This window comes from Camellia sinensis, chromosome 12 (genome assembly GCF_055761805.1).
Source record: "Camellia sinensis isolate YWXY chromosome 12, ASM5576180v1, whole genome shotgun sequence".
NCBI lineage: Eukaryota > Viridiplantae > Streptophyta > Magnoliopsida > Ericales > Theaceae > Camellia > Camellia sinensis.
In genome coordinates this window covers 69,298,313-69,323,701 of record NC_138972.1, presented here as the reverse complement: position 1 = coordinate 69,323,701, position 25,389 = coordinate 69,298,313, and the positions used below count along the sequence as shown (strand labels likewise).

Here is a 25,389-nt window from a genome sequence, read left to right as displayed (position 1 = left end):
ACTAGCATGCTTGCCATGAGGCTAAAAGCTTACTTGATAAACTGCTTGAATGCTTGTGGATGAAGGCTTGTTGCTTTAATTAGAACGATTCAATGAATGTACGTTTTTAAGCCTACTTTGTTGAGTGACAAATTAGCTTTAAGCCCACTATGTTTGGTGGCAAATTCGCAAACTTTAAGCTCACTTGAGGTAGCAAATTCAAACCATTTTTAAAAAAACAAACATGAATTTGAATTGTTCCAACTTGAGCAAACTAGTCTATACTTGCTTGTGTGCATCACATAGTAAAGCTAGCCTAATAACCGGAACAAGAGAACATAATGTACATAAAAATCATATCATGATTAGTAGAGGCCGATCTTTGATCGGGCGAGCAGGGGTGCTCAATTCATGACTTTCCTCTCTCATATCCAAGTTTCCGAATCGAGGCAACTTTGGTGATGACGTACACGTGGCCTTTGACACAAGTCATGGGTTTTCTAAATTTCCCCAAAAATGAAATATTTAGGTGGCGACTCTGTATCTGGAAAAGCAATCCAATTTTGGCATTTTTTATTCAAAATCGATTTTCCAAAAGATTTGTCGGATTTGGACTATTTGGTGATTATCAATTTCACATTGCACTTGTGAGATTAGATTCAAAACCGCCGAAGTCCGAACTGTAGGGCTTTCTTTTAAACTTCCAAAAGGGGGCGCGAAAAAGCCGAGCTACACCCAGATATATATCTAAAAATAAGCAATCAAATTTTGAATTGGAATCTCTTGTTTATCACCCAAATGATTCAACTTCCCAAAAACCCCAACCAATGGTGTTGTATTGTAAGTGCAAGCCTCAGTTTGCATATAGTTCCCTCTTTGATCACTAAAATTGTCTGGACAATCAGCTCCTCCAACTTATGCTCCAATAACAACATTCGGGTTTGATTCCTCTCCACTGTACCAAGTGTCATACCCTTGTGCACCCCATGAACCCTTTGTTCTCTCTATAGGGCATAATCGATGCACCCCTGTAGTGCGTCCTTGTAGGGTATTTAGTACCATATCCAACTCGGTAGCTCATGTTCATCGGCTTGGACCCAAAAATGTAGTCCACTTAAGCTTTGGGTTGAAGAGCTCTTTTGGGCTAACCACTCCTCCGTGGCAGTTGACCTTTTAGTTCAAGCTTTGAGGAAGTCCAAGTATTCGGTGAGAAGGAATGTGGCTGAGGATACGTATTGCATGTTGTTCTATTGCCGAATGAATAAAAGGCCTCTTAGGGTACAATCAGCATTGTTGGTGCCGTTGTTTTTGTTGAGGCATGAACAAATGTAGTGCTCGGCTTTTGACCGGTATTTGTCAAGGGTGCATTTGTGGTCCTTATGCTGCTTGTCCTCCATTAGCAACTGAAAATTAACAAAAGGGTGATGCAAGAAAATGAGGGGAACCACATGGATTGAAAAGAATAAGTGAGAAGAAAAATGACAATAACTTTTTATCAAAAATATATAAACAAAAAAAAAATGAGAATGACTACGTCACACTAAAACCGATGACATGTTAGCGTTGCTTTGGGACCACACATCGATTAGCCAATGTAGCACCAACACATGGTCGGTTTCAACTTTGGCTTATTTAGAGCATTTTATGTAATGCACTAAAGTAACTGTCAAAATCTAAACATATAACAAGGCATCTCTAAAAATCATCTCTAATAGTCTGTCATTTGTTTTATTAATCCTACAAAGTATATATTGATCCTCCCCCTCCCTCCATTACCCTCTGTGAAGAAATGAATTGTGTTTGTTCTTTCACATCCGATCGAAATGCGAGAGAGAGAGAGAGAAGCTCATCTTCGCCGGCACCACTCATTTTCGTCGTTCGTCGTCTATTGTCCGCCACCGCCGTCTTTCCTCCTCCTCTTCTTCCTCTACTCCCTTTTTGCCGCCCGTTTTTCCTCTCCTCCTCCTCCCCCTCCTCTTCTTCTTTTTTCAAAACCCTAACCATAGATCTATGGTTTTCAAAACGGTAGTGAAAGGTAATGGCGACAGTGTTGGGTCTGGGTTTGTGATGGCTAGTTGCGATCTTGGTCACAATTAGGACAAGAAAAAGAAAAGGAGAATGAGGAAGAAGAGAAAAATGAGACGAACAGTAGGAGAAGGAAAAGGGGATGGGGAGGTTGACTAGAGATGGAGGGATTCATTATCTCTTTTTGATTGCAAGGATGGCAATGGTGGGCCTGAGATTGGGATAATATTGAAGAAAGAGAAAATTGAAGCTTTTGCCTATCTAGAATTGAGATTGGGAATGGAGAAAGAATAATGGATTGTTGATCTGGAATTGAGATTGCCTATCTGGTATTTTGCTATTTTGGTTTAAGAATGTTTAAAACTTTGCTTTGTATCAATTAGGTGTTGATCTGGAATGAATTTTTATTTTTTTTTATTTTCTTGCATTTTCTGGGTGACTAAATTGAACAAATTGATTGTTTTTCCTTTATAATGAGTTATGGGGAAGAGTTAGTTCCTCATCTTCCATGTACTGCAATATATTTTTCTCTTTCTTCTCTCAAGACCCATAACACTTTGTAGAATTGATTTTTGAAATCAAACGCAAATGGGTTGAGGCAATGGTGACGGGTTTAATAGATCTAGTGGGTTTGAGGCAACGGAGGTGTTGTTTAACAGATCTGTGGGTTTAAGGTGTGAAGGTGGTTTGTGGTGGGTTTGGTCAGTTGCATCTTACATTTATGTTATATATATATATATATATATGTAAGATATTTATGTATACATATGTATATATATCTTACATATATATATATATATATATATATTTATTTATGTATATTTCTGATTTTGTGGGAGGTGCTGCAATGGTGAATGGGTTGGTACTGGTGATGACATGTGTCACGCCTCAAAATTTGGATAATTAAATATTAAATTAGGACTAAACCCCAATCAATATTCCATCATCTAAATCCTAGGGGTGAAACAAAATCTAACTGTTCTTGTCCCCATAAGATTTAAGTAAATTTCAATGCTAAAAAGATTACAAGGGTTAAAAAAGAAGAAAAAAAAAAACTAACAAAACGCCAACCAAACCATCCGCTATAATTTCTGTACGAGTGCGAAATAATTATTCTCGTATGATTCTGTTGATCAAGTTTGCACTCCTCCAAACAATGTTGCTTTGTCACCTAAAAACATAAACGTGAGCTAACCGGCGGGTGTGTGCCGGAAACCGCTCCGATGCCTAAGTCAGCAACTAGACAATAGACAATAAGCTCTGTGTATTCTAGAGTAAGAATTGGGATACTTGTACATAGGTCTGGTTATGAGCTTTTATAGACTTGGTTTGGCCCATTCCTAGTAGGATTTCCAACTCTCCCTATGAGAGTCCTCCTAGGAATCACACACCCTACTCACTACCAACCAAGTGAGATGGTTTACACAATCCCAGTAGGACTCTAACTCTCCTTAGCAGAGTCCTACTAGGAGTCTCATCATTGCAAGCTAAGTGAGATGGCTGAACCCTTTACCTCGGTTATATATTCCTGATCGAACTGTCTTATCAAGGTCCCCTGCCATTCAGACCGTGTGATCGAAAGCCGATCTATCGAATGCCACCCTGCCGAGCTATACACAGCTCGGCCCTCGCTATTGATATTACTTTGGCTAATACCTTTACCTCAGCTGACATTGCGGTCAACCGTACTCACACAGCTCGGTGATACTTTAAGCATCACTATCAGTCTTGACTCTGAGATGACGCCCTGCAGAGCTATCCTTTAGCTCGGTTCTCCCTCCACTGATACCTCGGTTTTGTCTGTTTAGACCAAGCTAACTGCAGCAATCTCTGACCGAGCTAACAAGGGCGAGGTCCAACTTGTGAAGCCCAAACACCTCGGCCCATAGCTCGGTTCGAACTTCATCTAGCCTAAGCTCGTTAGTTTTAAGACCGAGCTACAACAACTCCTATCTCGGTCCAATGTGCGGCCCAACTTCCAAAGAAGCCTCTTCCTTAGCTCGGCCCAATTTATTTATAAATTACCCTCTCAATTTCATAACTATCTAATATCTCCAACATTAAAGTAACAACAACTAGTCAAAACAACTTAAATAATGTAAAGTTGAAAAATAACCCACAATCTCAAATTGTCAAAATACTAAGGTCATAAAAAAAATAATAAATACATAAACTAATATCAACCCTAAGCTCAAGAAAGCAAAAGAAGTCCAAAAGACATGTCCAACAACTATAGTTATTTCTTGTCACCACTGTAGCCCCAACTAATCTTACAACGGAAGCTCGGCTGCACTCAAATAGAATGCACCCGAGATGCCAAGAGACAAAACGGGTAGATATATAAGTATACTGGTATGAGTACAAGATTTGACACCCACGTATCCACCAAACACAGGCAAAATTACATTTAATTTCTTGTTATGGGACAAAACAAGTAGTTTCACTAGCACCAAGACGAAGGAATAGTTTATCGAGATACAGTGACAATTAGTTTCTTACCAGTATACAACTAAATATAAATTGAGTATAAAATAAACAAAATGAAAATAAAAATATGGTGGGTCAGCCCTGCATAAAAAGTTAGCAAGACTCACCATTCTGCAAAAAATAAAGTTAGTATAATTTAATCATAAGTAACTTACTGAATAAGTATAAAAATGCACTGTTTTATACTTAAATAATTCGATTTGACCAAAACTCAAAGAACAAAAGTTGTACAAAATCAAATTTCCTAAAAGGCAACACGAACGAATTTAGTAGAAACTAAACAGATTGAGAGAAAAACTTGATAGAAGAATCTAGACGGAATTCAATCAAAAAATCTGAAACTGAAAACAAAAAGAAACTATCCTAAGATGATTTTTTTCTAAAAAATCCAAAACATGAAAAGTGTGCAAAATAATGTTTTACTTCAGATTATGCGAAACCAATAAAAATGAGCACATTCGTGGGTTAAAACAGCATATAAAATATGCTTGCTAAAATGAACAAAAACTGTTGTAACTAAGATCATCCGATTACAAGTTCTAATTGATCTTTTTAGCAAAAAGTTAAAACACAAAAGTTGTCTAGTATTAAGTATGCATGCCTCTGCCCAAATTTCGTAATTTATTGAGATCACTTACTATTTTTCAAGATGTACAAATCAATACAATGCAAATTATAGTAGTAAGTTCATATTTAATTCTTTGTACTTTAACTCCACCACTTCAGCCATTCACTTCCGACCTACACATATATCCCATGTGTCTCCCGTATAACTAACACCACTCCGAAGCCAAATTTGCAAGGGGATATCGTCCCGAGTTTGATCCACACTCCCAGGATGGTTAGCATATACGTACGTGCACAAATCAAACACTTGTCTACTCATGAGAACGAAGTAACAATATATATATACAATCTCTCATCTACTCATGAGACCAAACATAACAATGCTAAGCCTAAGGCATTCAAATAAATTTCATAATCCTCACTTTTTTTCTTATACACTCTTTCTCACCATCACTCAAATAAAACAATAATTCATGGAGTCGTGGAGGAGTATGAAAAATTTATCTATGGTTCCCAATTTATTTTAGTTTCATATATCCATTAGTGTGATTACAATCACAAAATAAATATAAACAAAAACCCTAAATCTTGCATACATAACTAATCAAAATAATAAAATCAATCCAACATCAAATAAATATAAATAAATAAATAAAAATAACAAATTAAACATAAATCAAGAGAAGTGAATTTTATACTCATAATATTTTTTTAAAGATCAAAAAATTACTTGAACAATTAATGAAACTATCAAAATAAAATCCTAACCCTTTTTCCTTTCTACTCTACACGCTGTCCCTCTTTTTTGTCCCTCTCTCTCGGTTTGCATTCTTGATTTTGATTAATCTCTCTCTCTCTCTCTCTCTCTCTCTCTTTTTCTCTCTTTTCCGTGGCTGCTCCTCTCCCTGGTCCTATATGTTTTATTAGGCAACCTATACTTTTGTTAACCTAATACTATTATAACTTAATAACATTATATTATATTATACAAATATAACATAAATATAATATATATATATATATATAATAGTCTTTTTTATATAAAAAATATAAATATATTAATATTTAGATTAATTACATATAATTAACTATCACATTAAATTAATTAAATACCACATTAAATTCTCATATAACTAAACAATTAATAAAGTCAAAAATAAAATAAGATAATAATAAAAATAATAATAATAATAAAAATAAATAAATAAATAAAGATTTACGAAAAATCAAGGTCGCTACAACATGAGTAGAAGGTAAATTAGAAGGCAGTGAGGGTATTTTTGACATTTCATAATTTATAATGAGTGATATCAACACTTTCTGTTAGGTCTTGTAACGACAATTACAGATTGGGAGAATCTTGATAATATCAGTTAAAGTAAGGTAGGTTTCTATAATTATTGAAATCACAAGGAAGGTCCCTGTATTTGTCAGAAATCTTATGGGGTGTCAGTATAATTTCCTTTTTTATTTTTTAAATACACCTAATCTAGGTATACTTAAGAAGTATAATATTTTGTGATTTTTTTTTTTAAATTCACCAAATATAAAAAAATGCAAAAACACAAAAATTCAATACATTATTTTATTTTGTTATATTCAATGATTTGTTTAAATTTTTTTGTACAAACTTTATATTTTTTAAATATATCTAGATTAAATTGATCTAATCTAGATATAATGGTGGAAATAAAAATGAAAAATTATATTCATATATAAAAATTTATACAAAAAATATCATAAAAATATTGTGATAGTGATATTTTTGTGAATATAAATCATGTTTGTGGCTGTTTTGTTTTAAGGTGAAAGGTCATCATTAAGCTATATCATTGTATTTGAAAATTCTATATAAAATTTATGTTTGTATATCATCATTCAATAAGAATATGTTCAGATAGAATTTAATAATAGAAAGTTATAGAATGTAGTAATGATGATAGGAAGAAGAAATGATAGGAAAAATGAAAAAATTGTCATTTAAAAAATTTTAGGGCATGACATCAACAATCTAAGGGGCAATTTGTGATGAGATTACAAATTTCAATGAGGAGAATGTAATTTTTCAAATGTGAAATGAGGATCTGTATTAAATAGAAATTTCAGGGGGTGTCAGTATAATTTACCCTTATAATATTGACAAAATTTGTCAAAGTTCTCTCTACTTCTCTCATTATAGAATCTACAAATATTATTTTTGCATCACATTGTGTGACAAAAAATAGGAAATAATATTTACACTATTGAATTAGAATTGCCCCCATTATAATAATTTTGTATTGTATGTCGGAATTTAGTTTCGATATTATTATTTTAGACATTTATTATTTAGTTTTGGAGAACTATTAGATGACTTGTTGAGATCCCTTCTCATTGTATATTATGGGTTAATTATATATATATATATATATATATAAATTTTTAATTATTAATGAATATCATTTTATCACTTTTTATTTATGAACTTGTATATTTTGACTATATCAACCGTAAAAATTGTATAGACGATATTTGAGAGTGGTTTTTTTATACAATTTTTATAATTAAAGAAAGTCAATATTTATAATATCATAAATAAAAAAATAAAATGATATCTACTAATAATTAAGGAGGGTTGGTGTAATTGATATCCATGAATGTGTGTGAATGTCACAGGGATGGGATTCAAAGGTAGTGCTGGACCCTTGGCTCGTGTACAATGTGTACTATTGTCCACTGATTCTGTAAATGAAAAAAAAAAAAAAAAACTCACTTTGGCTTTTCACTAAGTACTCAAAATTTTTATTAATAATCAATATATGATTTTAATTCATTCTATATGTGGACAATATAATATATCATTTCAATTTCAACCACTCTTTGAATAAGTTTCTAAATAAAAATTCTGTTTTCTCTTTTTTACCCAAAGATAAATGATGATATATATTTTGGAAAACTTTTGTAATATTTTTGAAGCGTACTATAAGTTATTATATTTGTACTCTTAACAATCACATCATAATCAATATCATATGTGGTTATAACAAAAAATTAAAAAAAATTATAACTTAACATATTGTACATCTCACAATTCTCTTATGTCATTTTTTTTACATGAGAGAAAGAAATAACTATAAAGAATATATAAATTTCAATCACAAATTAGTTAGGTGAAAAAAGAAAAAAAAATTTGTTAATCAATAATATTTTCATAAAATATTTATAAATTCATGATAAAATTTATCACTTTAATGGTTAAAGTTGATAAAACATATCATTAATTTAAAACTATCTTTAAAAATTGTAATTAAGAAAAAAAAAAAAAAGTTATTATGATGTTGACCTCAAATACTGTTCTTGATTCTCTTCCTTTTAGATTTCATCATCATTCACACAAATAGACACATGACACTGTCGTTTGACCCCCTCTCTCTCAATTTGATCGTGTTCCATTATTTGTGGAATTTTATTTTATCACTTTTAATATTAAATGATTTGAGTGATTTTTGTCTCACCACAAATCCAAGATTCAAATTTAGATTAAAGGACCACATACAAGTTTTCATTGTCTATGGACTAATAAAAAAGAGAGCCAACTCAATTTAATTTTCCATGAGTCAAATTTGAACACCTCAAAAGACAGATTTAACTCATAGTTTGTAGTTATAAATTATGAGGTCAATCTCATGCTACACTTAAATTACGGTCATAAATAATTTTAATTTATATACTTATAAATTGGTTAATTATTTAACCAATAATGCTACACCCCTTTAATTTATTATCCCTAAATCACTCTTAATGATGTGGCATTGAGTTTAAATTTCACATAATAGAATGTTTAACAAATTAGAATTTGAGGCTTATCAGATACATCATTAGAGATAATTTTTAAAAGTGATAAATTAAATGTCTATCATTTTTCTTGTTTAACTCGTAGTTTGTAGTTCTAAATTACAAAGTCATTCCCATGCTACCCTTATGTCCCCTCAAAATTCGTGGCTACACTTAAATTAGAGGTGTGCGTGGTAAGAGTAGGTGCGGTTTAGGGGTAAAATATAAACTGCACAATGGGTGACAGATTGATAAAATTGTCATCCGAAATTATCATTTTTCTTAAAAAAAATTGACGGTTCAGTTGCTAAATAATAGCGGTTTTGACTTGGCAATTTAGGCAGATTGGCAGTTTCAAACTACAAAACTTGACTCAAAGATCAAAAAAATCTAATTTTATTACAAGAGGGTTTCCAACATCAAAACAATCATTACTTGTATTTTCCTCATCCATTGTTTTTTACAAAATACAAATTTATAATGATGATAAGTAAAAATATTTCAAGTATTTCCGACTGAGAAAGCATGTAACAGTGTTGTTAAATGATATAGTCTGATACAAGAAAATGGTGGAAAAAAATCCAGAAATTCATACAGGAGGTGGAAAATTTAAAATATTTTTCAAAACAGTTTTGAGATAGTTGTAGTTCATGTATGCTTCCTTCTCTGCCTCTCTACTGGCACTTCTTGGAAGGTTTAAAGGTGCATACAACAAGCATCTTATCACGAATTGACGTAACTTTACAACAAAATTTTGTAACATTAATCACAAAATGCGTAATCTCATCACAAATTAGAGTAACAAAATGGCCAAAATTTTGTGGTTGATATTATAAAAGTTTGTGGCTTGGTTAGGACAATTTTTTTGTTATGCCAATTTGTGTTGAAATTACGCATTTTGTGCCCAATTTATGATAGGGTGCATATAGTGTGCACCCCTTAAAGTTTTCTTATAGTTTATGCTCATTTGCGTGTTAAATACAAAATAAAATGAAAGCTTGATCATAATGTCTTTTGCTTTTTTGGGCGTATTCAATACAAAATAAAATGAAAGCTTGATCATAATGTCTTTTGCTTTTTTGGGTGTATTCAATACAGAACAACGTGATGCCCTTTTTTTCTTCTTTGGATTTGAAATAAAACTTAGACAACAAAATAGGGTGATTCACCAAAACCCAAATTTGAAAAATAGTTTCATTAATTGCTTTTATTAAAGAACAGAAAGAGAAGAGATTAGTGCGTACCATCGATCACCGCCGAAACTAGTTTTTAGAAACGAGTCGTCGTACCGTCAAAATAGTCTCGTTCGCCGTCAACCTTGCCGCCGAAGAGAGAGAACCATTGTCAAAGAGAGTCTACAGAGAGAGAAGATGGACTCTGTTATATATAACAGGGTTTCTTGAAAGTGTAAATTACACTTTTCCCTCATATGAGAGAGGAAAAATAGGAGAGAAGAAAAATGACAATGACTATTTATCAAAAAAAAATTGAGAATGACTACGTCACGCTGGAACCGATGACATGTTAGCGTTGCATTGGGACCACACACCGATTAACCAATGTAGCGCCGACACATGTGGAGCTACACATGGTCGGCTTCAACTTTGCCAAATTTTGTCAATATTATAAGGGTAAATTACACTGACACCCCTTGAGATTTCTATTTAATACAAATCCCCCATTCACATTTGAAAAATTACATTCCCCTCCCTAAGATTTGTAACTTGGATTACGATGTCATGTCCTAAAATTTTCTAAATAATCATCTTACCCCTTTCCTATCATTTCTTCTTCCTATCATCATGACTAACTTTTCATCATTAAATTCTACCTGAACATATTCTTATTGTGTAATGATATACAAACATAAATTTTATATAGAGTTTTCATACACAATAATATAGCTTAATGGTGACCTTTTTTTTTTTTTGGGTACAACAGAATTAAAACAACAAAAGGAGGAACTAAATCCTCTTCCTACCCAAACCTATCATATCAAATACAAGCAGCTCTCTTAACTCAGCTGGTGGATCATTCATCACTAGTTTTTCTTCAGGTTGGTTGGCTCCCACTTTTGCCAAAAAATCAGCACACAAATTGCCTTCTTTCCAGACATGGTGGTTCATCACCAGTAATGGTGACCTTTCACTTTAAAACAAAACACTCATAAACATGATTTATATTCACAACAATATAACTATCACAATATGTTTATGATATTTTTTGTATAAATTTTTATATATGAATATAATTTTTCATTTTTATTTCCACCATTATAACTAGATTAGATCAATTTAATTTAAATATATTTAAAAAATACAAAATTTGTACCCCAAAAAAAATTCAAAAAATCATTGAATACAACAAAATAAGATAATGTAGTAAATTTTTGTATTTTTTTATATTTGATGAATTTAAAAAAAAAAATCACAAAATATTATACTTCTTAAATATATCTAGATTAGGTGTATCTAAAAAATAAAAATACTGCTTAAAAGTTTAAAAAAAAATTAGTAAAAATAAAAATAAAAACACAAAAAAATAATAATTTTTTGTGTGAGTTAAACCAAAGAAGATGATTGTTATTTTTCTTGAAATGAAATGAACAAAATATTTGTATTATTTTATTATTTTATTATTTTATATGTATAAGGGCTAAGGGGCAAATATGTCTTTTTAATATAACATGGGGTATGTGTAATTTTTCAAATGTGAAGAGAAATCTGTATTAAACAGAAATCTCAAGAGGTATCAGTGTAATTTACCCATATTATAATTAAGTAAGAGAAATGACAGACTATTAGAGATGATTTTTAAAGATGTTTTACTGTATATTTAGATTTTGACAGTTACTTTAGTGCACTACTTAAAATGCTCTAAATGAGCCAAAGTTAAAGCCAACCATGTGTTGGCGCTACATTGGTTGATCAGTGTGTGGTCCCAATGCAACACTAACATGGCATTGGTTTCAACGTGACGTAATCATCAATTTTTCTTTTATTTTTTTTTTTTTTTGGGTGATAAATAGTCATTTTTCTTCTCTCCTATTCTTTTTCAATCCATGTGGTTCCCCTCATTTTCTTGCATCACCCTCTTGTTAATTTTCAATTGCAAATGGAGGACAAGCACAAGGAGCACAAATACACCTAGACCAATACCGGTCAAAAGCCGAGCACTACATATGCTCATGCCTCAACAAAAACAACGGCACCAACATTGATCCTACTTCGGGAGGCCTTTATTCATTCGGCAATGGAACAACATGCAATATGTATCGCCACATTCCTTCTCACCTTATACTCGGACTCCCTCAAAAGCTCGAACCAAAAGCTCAACTGCCATGGAGGAGTAGTTAGCCCAGAAGAGCTCTTCGACCTAGCCAAAGCTCAAGTGGACTACATTTTGGGGTCCAACCCCATGAACATGAGCTACCTAGTTGGATATGGTACTAAATACCCCACAAGGATGCACCACAGGGGTTCATTGATCGTGTCCTACAGAGAGAACAAAGGGTTCATTGGGTGCACCCAAGGGTACGACAATTGGTACAGTAGAGAGGAACCAAACCCGAATGTTGTTGGAGCATTAGTTGGAGGACCTGATTGTCAAGACAATTTCAGTGCTCAAAGAGGCAACTATATGCAAACTGAGTATTTGTGCTTTTTTTTCTTTTTTTTTTTTGGTGGGTGAGTTTTATCAGTTGTAGCCCATTTTGTATCTCTTCATTTATGTGTTCATAATTAGCATATATAGTAAGGAAGGTGATTTCTCTTTTGTTATTAAGCTTGTGTTGTGCCTTTCAATCATCACCCGAAGCAATCCTCCCTTCCCTGGTCATTCTACAGTCCTTAAGCCTCCAAGCTACATTGGTTTCAAGCTCATTTCTCGTTACATCTCTATACACCATCTCAGTAGAATTCTACAAGCCTCCTGCTTTTATAGGCAAACTCTGCAAAATTGTAGTTCCCAATTGCATATTAGTTATTTATAAACAAACCAGAGGACAAATGGTTTACACGTCAACATTCTATAGATTTAAAACCATGAAAACAATCAATGTTACATAGAATTTGGTATGTGTACTGGGTGGCGGTATATGTGCCGAAGCGTCCAATTCATCTAATCTCTTGTCCAATGACACAAGGGCATGGTAAAATATTTATATTTCTTGATATACTTCTTCCAGTTTATAGGATAAAATGATTTTCACAAAGTGCCATAGAACATTGTAGGTTTTATACATTTTGGACACATCTCATAGCCTTACTCGTGTCAACTGTCCGACATGAGTACTTAATACATTTAGAAGAGTTCATGTAACATAAATATGCATGTGTTTACACTCACAAAAGTGAATATCAAGACAATTGATTGATCTGGCTCAACATAAATATGCATGTGTTTATACTCCACAAAAGTGAATATCAAGACAATTGATCTGGCACTATGTAAACATTCAGAATATCTAATGCCATATGCGTTGCATACCATCATCTAATTCGTTACTGCTATGGCTGCCAAAGCTACAGTATATATAAACTTAGAAAAGAGTTTCTGCCTTCACATTATGCATAAACTCCAAAATTTTACACCCAAAATGACATTCTAGCCATGGACATGAACAACAATCAAATAAAAGTGCTTAGTTGGGAAAATGATCTGGATTTCTTACACCACCTTCCTGCATCAGCTCCACATGTGACGCTGTTCATGATCAGATATAAAATTCTGAAAGAAGGAACAAGAAAAAGGAAAAATTGGAAAAGTTGCCCAAAGACACAACTTATATGGAAACTACACACATATGACAAAGCATGTACCAGGAATTCAAAAACACACAATTCAAAATTTGGCAGACACAACTGCACTATAAGCTAGCTATGTATCAACATGAACTAGGAAATGTAACCATACAAAACAATGGTCCAGAATCTATTCAATGATTCATAATGGTGTTTTTAAATAAATAACCCAAAGGCCACTCAATATTTATAAACAAACCAATCAACTGCCGCACACCATAGAATGATGAAGGGTACCAATAGATGTCATTGGTTGGAAAGACAACCTGGTTAGTTGTGATTCTTCAACCATCAGTTTTAAATTGGATGTCATAATCAAAGGGCATGTTATAGTTGGTTTCTACTAGCCTCTAAATATCTGGTTTTATTTGGAATAGAACTCTATTGACAGGAAGTCAACCAAAAGCAACAGTACAAATGCAATTATCCAAGGCATGATAATAAACATAACCATTTCTTTATTGAACAAAGGAATAATTTAAGCAGGAAAATCATCAGATCACTAGCCCCACTGCTCATTTCATTTGAATAAAAAGATTGCTGAATCTTCCACGTTTTGGATCCCCCTCACAAATCTTTTAATCATATAGTCACAATTGTACATAAAACATGAACTTTTTAATGGCAAATAACTGTCTGTAATACTCCCACAACCACCAACATTTGGGTCAATAAACACCACAAACAAGACAAGCCAAAGTACTTGGAATTTGGAAACAGTTCACTGTACTAGATATCCTTCTTAAAAGTTGAATACTGTGGTGACCGTCTATTTTAACAGCCCATATTGAAGATATGGGAACTAACCTCCAAAGAATAGGTCACTGAGAAGAATCACTTGCAGCGGCAGGGAGGTGGCTCACAACAAATGGTGGACGTAGAGCTTGGTGGTTTGCATCCTTCTGTTTTCGGGCTTTATACATCTCCTCAGTCTCAATCACAACCAATCTCTTAACCTAAGTGAATGTTAAAAAAAAAAAAAATCATTCAGTAACAAAAAACATAAAATATATTCATTTTTAAAATATATATATATATATATATATGCATTCATTGCAAGCTTTACTAATACCTGCTGAAGCATTCCTCTGACAGTAGGAGTGTTCCATCTCATGACAGTTCGATTACATTTGCGAAGGCGCAATGCCTCTAATGTTCGCCTGTGAAGTCTCCTAGTTCCCGGAATGCCCCTCACCAAGGTTATGTACAAGTTGGGGCTCCATGCAATAGGGACACATGCTTTGTAGGCCTTGAATGCATTCATTTCTTCTCTTATGTTTCACCTGCACTTCCCAGTAAAACATTTTAGCATAAGAGTTACAAGAATAGTACTGAACCCCACACAGCAAAAAAATAATAATCTTGACCATTGATTATCTAGGCTACTTTGACAATCTTCACTTCTCTCTGCTGAAGAACCTCAAACTTTTGAACTTAAAATAAATCAACACTAGCAGGCTAGCAACAAATTCAACTAATATGAATTTTCTATAAGATGATGATAAGCCGTCATTTAAAATTACCAGAAGTCATACTGTAGAAAAAGAACATGATGAGATATTTTTAAAAAGGATTGTAACATATTGTTGGATTGGGCTCAATGGACATGGGCCTGACCAGAAAGGATTCCACACAGTAGATGGGCTTCATTAGTGAAAATGAAAAAATATTTGAAAAACCCTCTGCACAATTGTTACTCTTGTAGTGGTTCCCAAAAACCCTAGCTGCCATTGTCACTGGATACAAGCTCTGTTGCTGGCCGGGATTCGAGGTCAGCTTTCTCTCTCTTTATGAGTCATTAATCTGCAAATGCTCCATTTCTTCTTCTTTTTTTTTTTGATAAATACAAATGCTCCATTTCTTTCTCATTTCTCGATTGTTTTGCTTAATTTAGTTGCTGAGATGTGGCATACATTTAAATGTATGATCTGCATCTAGTTTCAAATTATACAAGCCTGTAATTAGGGGTGTGCGTTGTGCGGGTCGGTGCAGTTTAGGGGTAAAAAAAAAACGCACGGCGGGTGGTGGATTAATAAAATTGTCATTAGAAATTGCCATTTTTCTTATAAAAAACCAGCGGTTCGGTTGCCAAATAATGGCGGTTTTGACTTGGCGGTTCGGGCAGATTGGCAGTTTCAAATTATAAAACTTGAATCAAAGATTAAAAAAATCTAATTTACATTATAAGAGGGTTTCCACCATCAAAGCAATCATCACTTATATTTCCCTCATCCATTATCTATTACAAAATACAAATTTATAATGATGATAAGTTAAAATATTTCAAGTATTCCCCACTGAGAAAGCATATAACAGTGTTCTTGAATAATATAGTCTGATGTAAGAAAATGATGGGAAAAAATCCAGAATTCATACAGGAGGTGAAAAATTTAAGATATTTTTCAAAACAGTTTTGAGATAGTTGTAGTTCATGTATGCTTCCTCCTCTACTGGCACTTCCTGGAAGGTTTAAGGGCGCATACTATAAGCACCCTACCACAAATTGATGCAACTTTACAACAAAATTTCGTAATATCAACCACAAAATGTGTAACCTCACCACAAATTGGCGTAACAAAATAGCCAAAAGTTTGTGACTTGGTTATGACAATTTTTTTGTTACGCCAATTTGTGTTGAGGTTACGTATTTCGTGGCCAATTTGTGATAGGGTGCATATGGAGTGCACCCCCTTAGTTTTCCTATAGTTTATGCTCATTTGTGTGTTGAATATAAAACAAAGTGAAAGCTTGATCACATTGTCTTTTGTTTATTTGGGTGTGTTCAATAAAAACAACGCGATGCTCTTTTTTTCTTCTTTGGATTCGAAATAAAACTCAGACAACAAAATAGGGTGATTCACCAAAACCCAGATTTGAAAACTAGTTTCATCAATTGCTTTCATTAAAGAACAGAAAGAGAAGAGATTGCATACCGTCGATCGCCGCCACAACCAGTTTCTAGAAATGAGTTGTCGTATCGTCAAAATAGTCTCGCCCGCTGTCAATCTCACCGCCGAAGAGAGAGAACCGTTGTCGAAGAGAGTCTACAAAGAGAGAAGATGGACTCTATTATATTTTTGGTACCCAAAACCCCTAGGGTTTCTTGAAAGTGTAAATTACACTTTGCCCTCATATGAGTTTCACATTTTTTTCACTTTGCCCAAAACCCCGCTCGAGCGTCACTCACACAACCCCGCTCGAGCGGCCAATCCCACGCTCGATCGTCCAACACTGCACAGAAAATACTGGATGGGTGCAATTCCCCCTCGAGCGCCAAAACCCCCGCTCGAGCGGACAGGTCAAAATCTTGGCAACTAGTTTTGGTTTCTAAACTCAACCATCCTGTAACAAACCTGCCCAACACATCCCATAACTCAAATACTAAGTAAAAAGGATGTAAACAAGATAATAAACAACTACCAACATCTAGGGACACGTGTCCGGATCACTGTATAACAAGGGTAAACCCGGGATCGCTATAACCTCCCCTCCTTAAAGAATTTCGTCCCCGAAATTAAGCACAAGTTTTCAAAAACAAGTTTTTCCCCATTTTAAACAATGTTACACTTTAACATTCAACAATCCGACCCATTACCGGTCATCCCATCCCTTCAATAAGGGGCATTTCACAATATGTAAACAACATATGTACTTTTAACATGCATCAATATTACGCATTCCCTTTCCAATTTCAACAATATATTCAACATATATAATGTTACATTCAACTTCCATATGAGGCAAGTTCCAAAACATACTTCCGATAAACCAAAACATTTTCAATGTTTCACAACTTAAGACATATAAATAAAAAGCTCTTAAGTTCACAATAGTTCAAAATCTAAATACAAAATTACATATCAACAAACAAGTCCGGATATTTCTCACGGACTTCCAACTCACGTTCCCAAGTGGCCTCCTCCACTCCGTGATGTTTCCACAAGACTTTCACCAAAGGAATGGTCTTGCCACGCAGGACCTGATCCCGCCTATCCAAGACCCGAACCGGTCTCTTCTCATACGAGGCATCCTCATCTACCTCTAAGTCGGTCCAATCCAACACATGTGATGGATCTGGCTCATACTTCCGAAGCATACTCACATGAAACACGTCATGAACTCCGGACAACTGTGGCGGTAAGGCTAACCGATAAGCAACCTCGCCAATCCTCTCAAGGATCTCAAAAGGGCCAATAAACCAAGGGGATAGCTTCCCACTCTTCCCAAACCTCATCAGGCCTCGTCTAGGTGATATCTTCAGAAAGACATGATCACCTACCTCAAACGCCAAAGGCCTCCTCCTATGGTCAGCATAAGATTTCTGACGACTCTGGGCTGTAACAAGCCTCCTACGGATAAGCTCAACTTTCTCCGTCGTCTCCCTAACCAACTCCGGACCCAACAAAGGTGCATCACCCACCTCGGCCCAACACACTGGAGACCTACACGGTCGGCCATATAAGGCCTCAAACGGTGCCATACCGATACTAGACTGAAAACTGTTGTTGTAGGCAAACTCTACCAAGGGTAAGTGCCTCTCCCACGTCCCACTGAAGTCCAGGACACAACTCCGAAGCATATCTTCAAGAATCTGAATAGTACGCTCGGACTGCCCGTCAGTCTGAGGATGATAAGCCGTACTAAAGGTCAACTTAGTGCCCAAGGCACTCTGCAAACTCTGCCACAACCTAGCAGTAAAACGAGGATCTCTATCTGAGACGATCGTCACTGGGACCCCGTGCAATCTCACTATGTCCCGAATATACAAGTCGGCAAGATGATCCACCGAGTCTCTCACGCGCATAGGAATAAAGTGCGCCGACTTAGTCAATCGGTCTACAACCACCCAAATAGCATCACTACCCCGTTGAGTCCTCGGAAGACCTACAACGAAGTCCATAGTGACATGCTCCCACTTCCACTCGGCAATAGGCAAGGGTTGCAACAAACCTGCTGGCCTCTGATGCTCGGCCTTCACTTGCTGGCAAGTAAGGCACTTCGATACGAAAACAGCCACATCTCTCTTCATACCCCGCCACCAAAACTGGCGACCCAAATCCTGATACATCTTAGTACCTCCCGGATGCACCACAAGGCGCGAATGATGAAACTCTCGGAGTACTTCCTCTCGGCAAGACTCCGGTACAAACAAACGGTCTCGGTATCTCACACTCAGGTCGAGATACGCCGTCAAACTCTTCTCAACTTTCCCACTGGAGATCTTCTCTCGGAGGGATTCTACCTCAAGGTCACCTCTCTGTGCCTCTAACACTCGTGTCACAAGTGTAGGCTGCGCAACAACAGAAAACAAGGCCGCAGCCTCAACAGATTCGCCCAGTAGCAAATCAAACTCGCCAAGTGCTCCCAACATCTCCCATTCCCGGATGGCTATACTAGCTACATCACTAATGGATTTCCTACTAAGGGCATCGGCTACAACGTTGGCCTTTCCCGGATGATAATGCAACTCAAAATCATAATCCTCGATGAACTCCATCCACCTCCTCTGCCTCAAATTCAAGTCTCTCTGTGTAAACAGATACTTCAAACTCTTGTGGTCCGAGAACACCTCGAACTTCTCACCATAAAGGTAGTGCCTCCAGATTTTCAAGGCAAAGATCACAGCTGCTAATTCTAGGTCGTGTGTAGGGTAATTCTTCTCGTGTATTTTCAACTGACGTGAGCCATAAGCTACCACTTTCCCCTCTTGCATCAACACACAACCCAAACCCTCTCGTGAGGCATCACAATAAACCGCATAGCCCAACCCTCTCTCCGGAATAATCAACACCGGAGCGGTGGTCAATCTAACTTTCAGCTCTTGGAACGACTTTTCACAAGTCTCACTCCACACAAACTTGACTCCCTTCCGAGTCAGTCTAGTCAACGGTGACGCTAACCTGGAGAAATCTTTCACAAACCGACGGTAATACCCAGCTAATCCCAGAAAACTGCGAATCTCAAACACACTCTTAGGCTGTGCCCAATCTTGCACTGCCTCAACCTTGGATGCATCAACAGACACCCCTTCCCCGGATACCACGTGGCCTAAGAATTTGACCTCCCTCAGCCCGAACTCACACTTCCCAAACTTGGCATACAGCCTATGGGCTCTAAGCAACTCAAGCACCACTCTCAAGTGTTCCTCGTGCTCCTCCTCAGAAGGTGAATAGATAAGAATGTCGTCCACAAAAACGACTACAAACCGATCCAAGAATTTCTGGAAAATCCGGTTCATCAAGTCCATAAAGACTGCGGGTGCATTGGTAAGCCCGAATGGCATCACCAGAAACTCGTAATGGCCATACCGCGTACGGAATGCCGTCTTAGGAATATCCTCTTCCCTGACCCTCAACTGGTGGTAACCCGATCTCAAGTCTATCTTAGAGAAACAACGGGAACCCTTCAACTGGTCAAACAAATCATCTATACAGGGCATAGGGTACTTATTCTTAACCGTAGCCCGATTCAACTTCCGGTAGTCTATACACAATCTCAAGGCACCATCTTTCTTTTTAGCAAAGAGGGCCGGTGCTCCCCACGGTGAAACACTAGGGCGAACAAAACCCTTATCTAGCTGTTCCTGGAGCTGAACTTTCAACTCAACCAACTCTGCTGGAGCAAAACGGTAAGGTGCCATAGAAATCGGCGTCGTGCGGGGCACTAGATCAATAGAGAACTCTATCTCTCGGTGAGGTGGCAAACTAACAAGATCTTCGGGAAAGACATCCGAATACTCACAAACCACCATCGGCAACACAATCTGGGTCTCACCACTCTCGCCACTCTCACCACTCTCAAAGCTGGCAAGTAGACTACTAAGCTCACTTCGCCCTCGCGAATCATACCCCGGTGGCAAAACACAACCAACCCGGTCTCCCAAGAAATGGAACCACTCCCCGCTCAAGGTACATAACGTGACCGTCTGGCGGTAGCAATCGATAACAGCCTGGTATGACGATAGCCAGTCCATACCCAAAATAACATCAAAGCCCTTCATGGGCATGATGACAAACGGAAAAGGAAGCCTATAGTCGGCGACCTCTATATCACAGCCTCTAACACCCTGTTTCAGAATCAACTCACCACCAAGAGGTGACACCACACAAATAGGAGATGCTAACTGTGCTAACTCCAATTACAAAACAGATGCAAATACAGCAGATACAAAAGAATGAGATGCACCTGTGTCTATCAACACATTAGCAACCGAGTTGCAAAACAGAAAAGTACCTCTCACTACCGATGGAGCCGGTACTAAATCCTGCGCGGTAACAGCATACACGCGCCCCGTAGGCCCCTGGTCTACCTGCTCACCTCTCGGAGCAAAAGACTGCTGCACAGACTGGGATGACGAAGCTCCCAGATTGGCCCTTGAGGCCTGCACAGACTGAGCTGGCTGAAAACCCTGCGTCTGCCTAGAACCAGACGCTCCCGAAGTAGCACTCAACTGCGGGCAATACCTCTTCAGGTGCCCAGGCTGACCACACTGATAGCAAGACAAAGGCTGGCCTCTGCCTTGACTCTGGCCCTGAGGTCTAGCTGAAGAAGAAGCAGCTCGCTGACCCCCTCCCTTCTGCGGGCAAACCGAAGACTTGTGACACAGCTGGCCACACGCAAAACAAGTCAGGCCTCCCTGACTACCTCTCCTCGATCCTGCACTCGGTACCGGAAAGGTTGATCTGGCAACTCCTCCCTGAGACTGCTGAGGGTTGGAACCCCTCTGTCTCCTGCCATCACCCCGGCTATCTTGGCTCCTCTTGGAGCCTCTCAGTCCCTCATCCTCCTCCTGCATCATGAGCTCCATATGAGCTGCAGCATCCACTAGGTGTCTATACTCTCGGATGTAAGACCCACCAACTCTCAGCTTGAGGCCCCGCCTCAACTTCCGCTCAAACTCGTAGCAACGGCGTTCTTCGGACGCCACCAACTCAGGTGCAAACCTGGACAAACTAGTAAAAGTGGCCTCAAACTCTGCCACAGACATGCCCTGCTGATTAAGCCGGCTAAACTGATCCCCCAGCTTCTCCCGAGCCACTGCAGATAAAAACCTCTCCTGGAAAGCATTTACAAACGCCTCCCATGTACCACCAACACGAGCCTTCTCGTACTTCCACTATTGACCCGCATCTCCCTTCAGCTGGAAGGATGCCAAGGTCACTTTCAATGCTCCGTCCTCAATGCCAAGCATCTCGAACGTCTTACTCAACTGCTCTAGCCACTCGTCAGCCTTCAGTGGCTCCTTTGGATCCCCAACAAACTCCTCCGGGTTAGACCGGAAAAACTCTCTCTTCAAGAAAGAGGGCCCTACCTCAGCTGCCTGATTCCCAGCTCTGAGAATACCCAAAGCTCCTGCTATCTCTCGTGCCAAAGCACTCATAGCCTGCTGACCCGCTGGCTCGGCCACGTTGGCCTGACCAACACCCTCCTGCACTGCCGGAATCTCATCCGGTAAAGGTACTTCCTGCCTCGCAGGTCTACCACGCCTAGCACCTCTTCCTCGTCCTGACATCCTAATAAAGGTAACACAGAACGTTAGCACATTCACAAATGTGCCAAAACTAAACACTCACATCCTAATGCATGGACAACTGTAATTCACTCCACGTAAGCACATAAACACATAAGCACTTACGAATTTTCATTTCCGGATAATGACAGTCCCGAGGCGTTACTAGAGTTCCGGTTAGAAACAGCATTGATCAAGTGCTTTTCCAACAAGACTCCCAGAAACCCAAGGATCCAATCAACATCCTAGAAATTAAATCCCATACCCACATAGTCACATAAGCATGTTATCAATTAAACACATAGCATATGACACCACATCTAAGTCTCTATCAAGCGAGACAAACCCATTGTGATCCTAATCACTTCCCACGTACCCAAAGTATTCGAACTCGGTACGCTCTGATACCAAGTTATAACGCCCTAAAAAATAATAACATTAAACCCATCAAATACGACATTCATTAACATATGAAATAACCACATTCTTCTATTCATCAGAGTTTAATTACATAAGTATTACACGTTAACAACAAAAGCAAAATGCCCTACGGGCTTACAGCTTTCCAAGTTAACACTTGGTTACAACAAAAGAGTACTATCTCATTTACACCTTAAGCCCTTGGCTTGAATTCACATGTAATACATCAAAAGTAAAACGACAAAAGTATGTCCGCCTCTAGCCTCCCAAGCTATGTCCTTGGAGGTGGCATGCTACCTGTACCTGAAAATGATGTTCCCATATAGGGTGAGCCACAGCCCAATAGAAATACACTAAACCAAATATGAACAATGACTAAAAGATTAGCAGTTGATAGTTGGTCCACACTGATTCTTTCCTTTATCACACTTTACATTTTCATGACATACAAGTCCATGGTACAACTCATTTTCCAATATCTTTCAATTCTCAAATTTCAACCATGGCTCAGAACCTGGCCAAACAACTCATATGAGACAATAACTCATATCAAACACTTCCCATATCATATTAGATAAGCATACGAGCTATATCACACAACAACAGATAAGCATACAAGCTATATCATCACTTCCACAGATATGCATATGAGCACTATCACACTTCCAATGACAAGCATATGAGCTCTGTCAACACAATAATAGATAAGCATATGAGCTCTATCTATGGAGTCCATCCCCTATCTCCTCCCAACACATCCGGTTTAGAGGTCCATCCCCTATCTTCCCCTAAACCGTGGAGTACATCCCCTATCTCCTCCAACACAACACAATGCATATAAACAACAATTACACACATCATCACACAATACATAAATTTAATGTATTCTTTCAATCGTCAATCTCAATGACACATTCGAGTGATTAGTTTCAGTTTGCCTAATCATCATGCATTGTCTACAACAATCACGACTATCCTCCACCGATAGCCCAAAGCAGTTATTTCTAAACAGAAAATAAATGCACAAATGGATATTTAATCAACATTTCATTTCGGTGAGTGATAAATAATCCAACTACACCCTTTAACCCCATACTTTCCCAATCTCTACATTTTCACTTCATTTCCTCATTTCTCACAATTAATTATCCCAATTAATCAAACGGTGTAATTAGGTCATTTCCATAATTACCATTTCAACCCTTAGGTCCCATTTTCATCAATGATTCAACATTTATTCCATTTCTCTATACCAAACATGCATCTAGGTTTATTATAAATAAAACCCCAACTTTTGTAAAAATAACACAAGAGCCCCAAACTTTCACAAAATTACCAAACCAACCCCAACATCACAAAATACCAAAATTTAAAGACAAAATCCATAGAGAGGAGTAGGGTATCCCTACCTCAAATTCGGAGCCTCAAAGGAGAAGATGACAAAACCCAACGTGCTCCAAAACTCGAAATTTTCAGATTAAAATGTAGCCCTCGACGATCAACAACCTTTTTGTAAAGGCTAAAGATGAGCAAATCACTCCTACTAGATCAAAACCTAGAGAGAAGGTAGTATCTAGAGAGAGAGGCTCACCAATGGTGTTTTTGGAAAAGTAGGAGAGAGAAGAGAAAGTGAAAAAGTGATTTGAAAAGTCAAACCACGGAACTTAAACCCAGTCGCCCCGCTCGAGCGTAAAACACCCCGCTCGAGCGTCACTCACAGACTCCCTCTCGAGCGCCAACAATCCCGCTCGAGCGGCGAATACACACTCCCAGAACTTTTACAGAACCAGGTCTCCGCTCGAGCTTCCAACTCCCCGCTCGAGCGTCACTCACACAACCCCGCTTGAGCGGCCAATCCCACCCTCGAGCGTCCAACACTGCACAGAAAATACTGGATGGGTGCAATTCCCGCTCGAGCGCCAAAACCCCCGCTCGAGCGGACAGGTCAAAATCTGGGCAACTAGTTTTGGTTTCTAAACTCAACCATCCTGTAACAAACCTGCCCAACACATCCCATAACTCAAATACTAAGTTAAAAGGATGTAAACAAGATAATAAACAACTACCAACATCTACGGACACATGTCCGGATCACTGTATAACAAGGGTAAACCCGGGATCGCTATATACACAAACATATATAGTACTTATTAATTTATTTTTTTATATTCACAACTTCACTCATTTCTATTCTCTCTAATTATATATATATATATACAATCCCGATTGGTAGCTCGAAATCATCACGGCTCGAATGGCCCGAGTTCAAACGACGTTGTTTTCGATTTTTTTTTTTCCTTCTCTCTTTGAAGATAAAGAAAAAAGATGAAGAACAGAGAGAGAAAGAGGAAGCTGAGTTCATCTTCATCAACAACATAGAGATCTTCATCAATATCAACCGATCTTCATCTTCATCATTTTTTTTTTCGTTGTTTTTCTGCAGATCATGTTCATCATCTTCAACATCTTCAACATCATCATCATCTTCATCAACAAAAAAAAAAAATTCCCTTGCTCTGTAGATCCGGATCGACATTATCATCATCAATAATTTTTTTTGTTAGATCCAGATCTACTTAGAAAAAAAAAAAAAAGTTTGAAAGAGGAGATCGGGCCGTCGATCGCTGCCACCATCACCGACCATTACCGTCGATCGCCTCTTCTCTTCTGTCCTCTCTTTTCTCTCTCTCTCTCTCCCCCTCTCTCCTTCCTCTTCTCTTCCCTCTCTGTCTCTGTGTTCGAAAGAATGAAGGGGAAAGAATGAAAAGGAAAGAAATAAAAAAGAAA

The 25,389-nt window shown here is 37.4% G+C and overlaps 1 protein-coding gene and 1 long non-coding RNA gene across 3 annotated transcripts; both read right to left on the bottom strand.

Moving 5' to 3' along the window:
• Positions 1-527: 527 nt before the first annotated feature.
• Positions 528-12,303, bottom strand: LOC145804548 (uncharacterized). Its single transcript, XR_014346533.1, has 3 exons — positions 12,165-12,303; positions 10,116-10,226; positions 528-1,382 (listed from the first exon to the last, which is right to left on the bottom strand). It is a non-coding gene; the product is annotated as an uncharacterized LOC145804548 (long non-coding RNA).
• A 208-nt stretch (positions 12,304-12,511) lies between these two features.
• On the bottom strand, positions 12,512-16,743 carry LOC114258400 (uncharacterized). 2 transcript variants are annotated; one of them, XM_082898874.1, is made up of 4 exons: positions 16,607-16,743; positions 14,746-14,956; positions 14,481-14,629; positions 12,512-12,820 (listed from the first exon to the last, which is right to left on the bottom strand). In XM_082898874.1, exons 2-3 carry the CDS (start codon positions 14,935-14,937, stop codon positions 14,495-14,497), a joined length of 327 nt encoding a protein of 108 aa, XP_082755000.1. In that variant the 5' UTR covers positions 14,938-14,956; positions 16,607-16,743; the 3' UTR covers positions 12,512-12,820; positions 14,481-14,494. The 2 variants fall into 2 exon arrangements, with proteins under 2 accessions (XP_082755000.1, XP_082754999.1); XM_082898873.1 differs by lacking the exon at positions 12,512-12,820 and adding an exon at positions 13,224-13,599.
• Between the last annotated feature and the right edge of the window lie 8,646 nt (positions 16,744-25,389).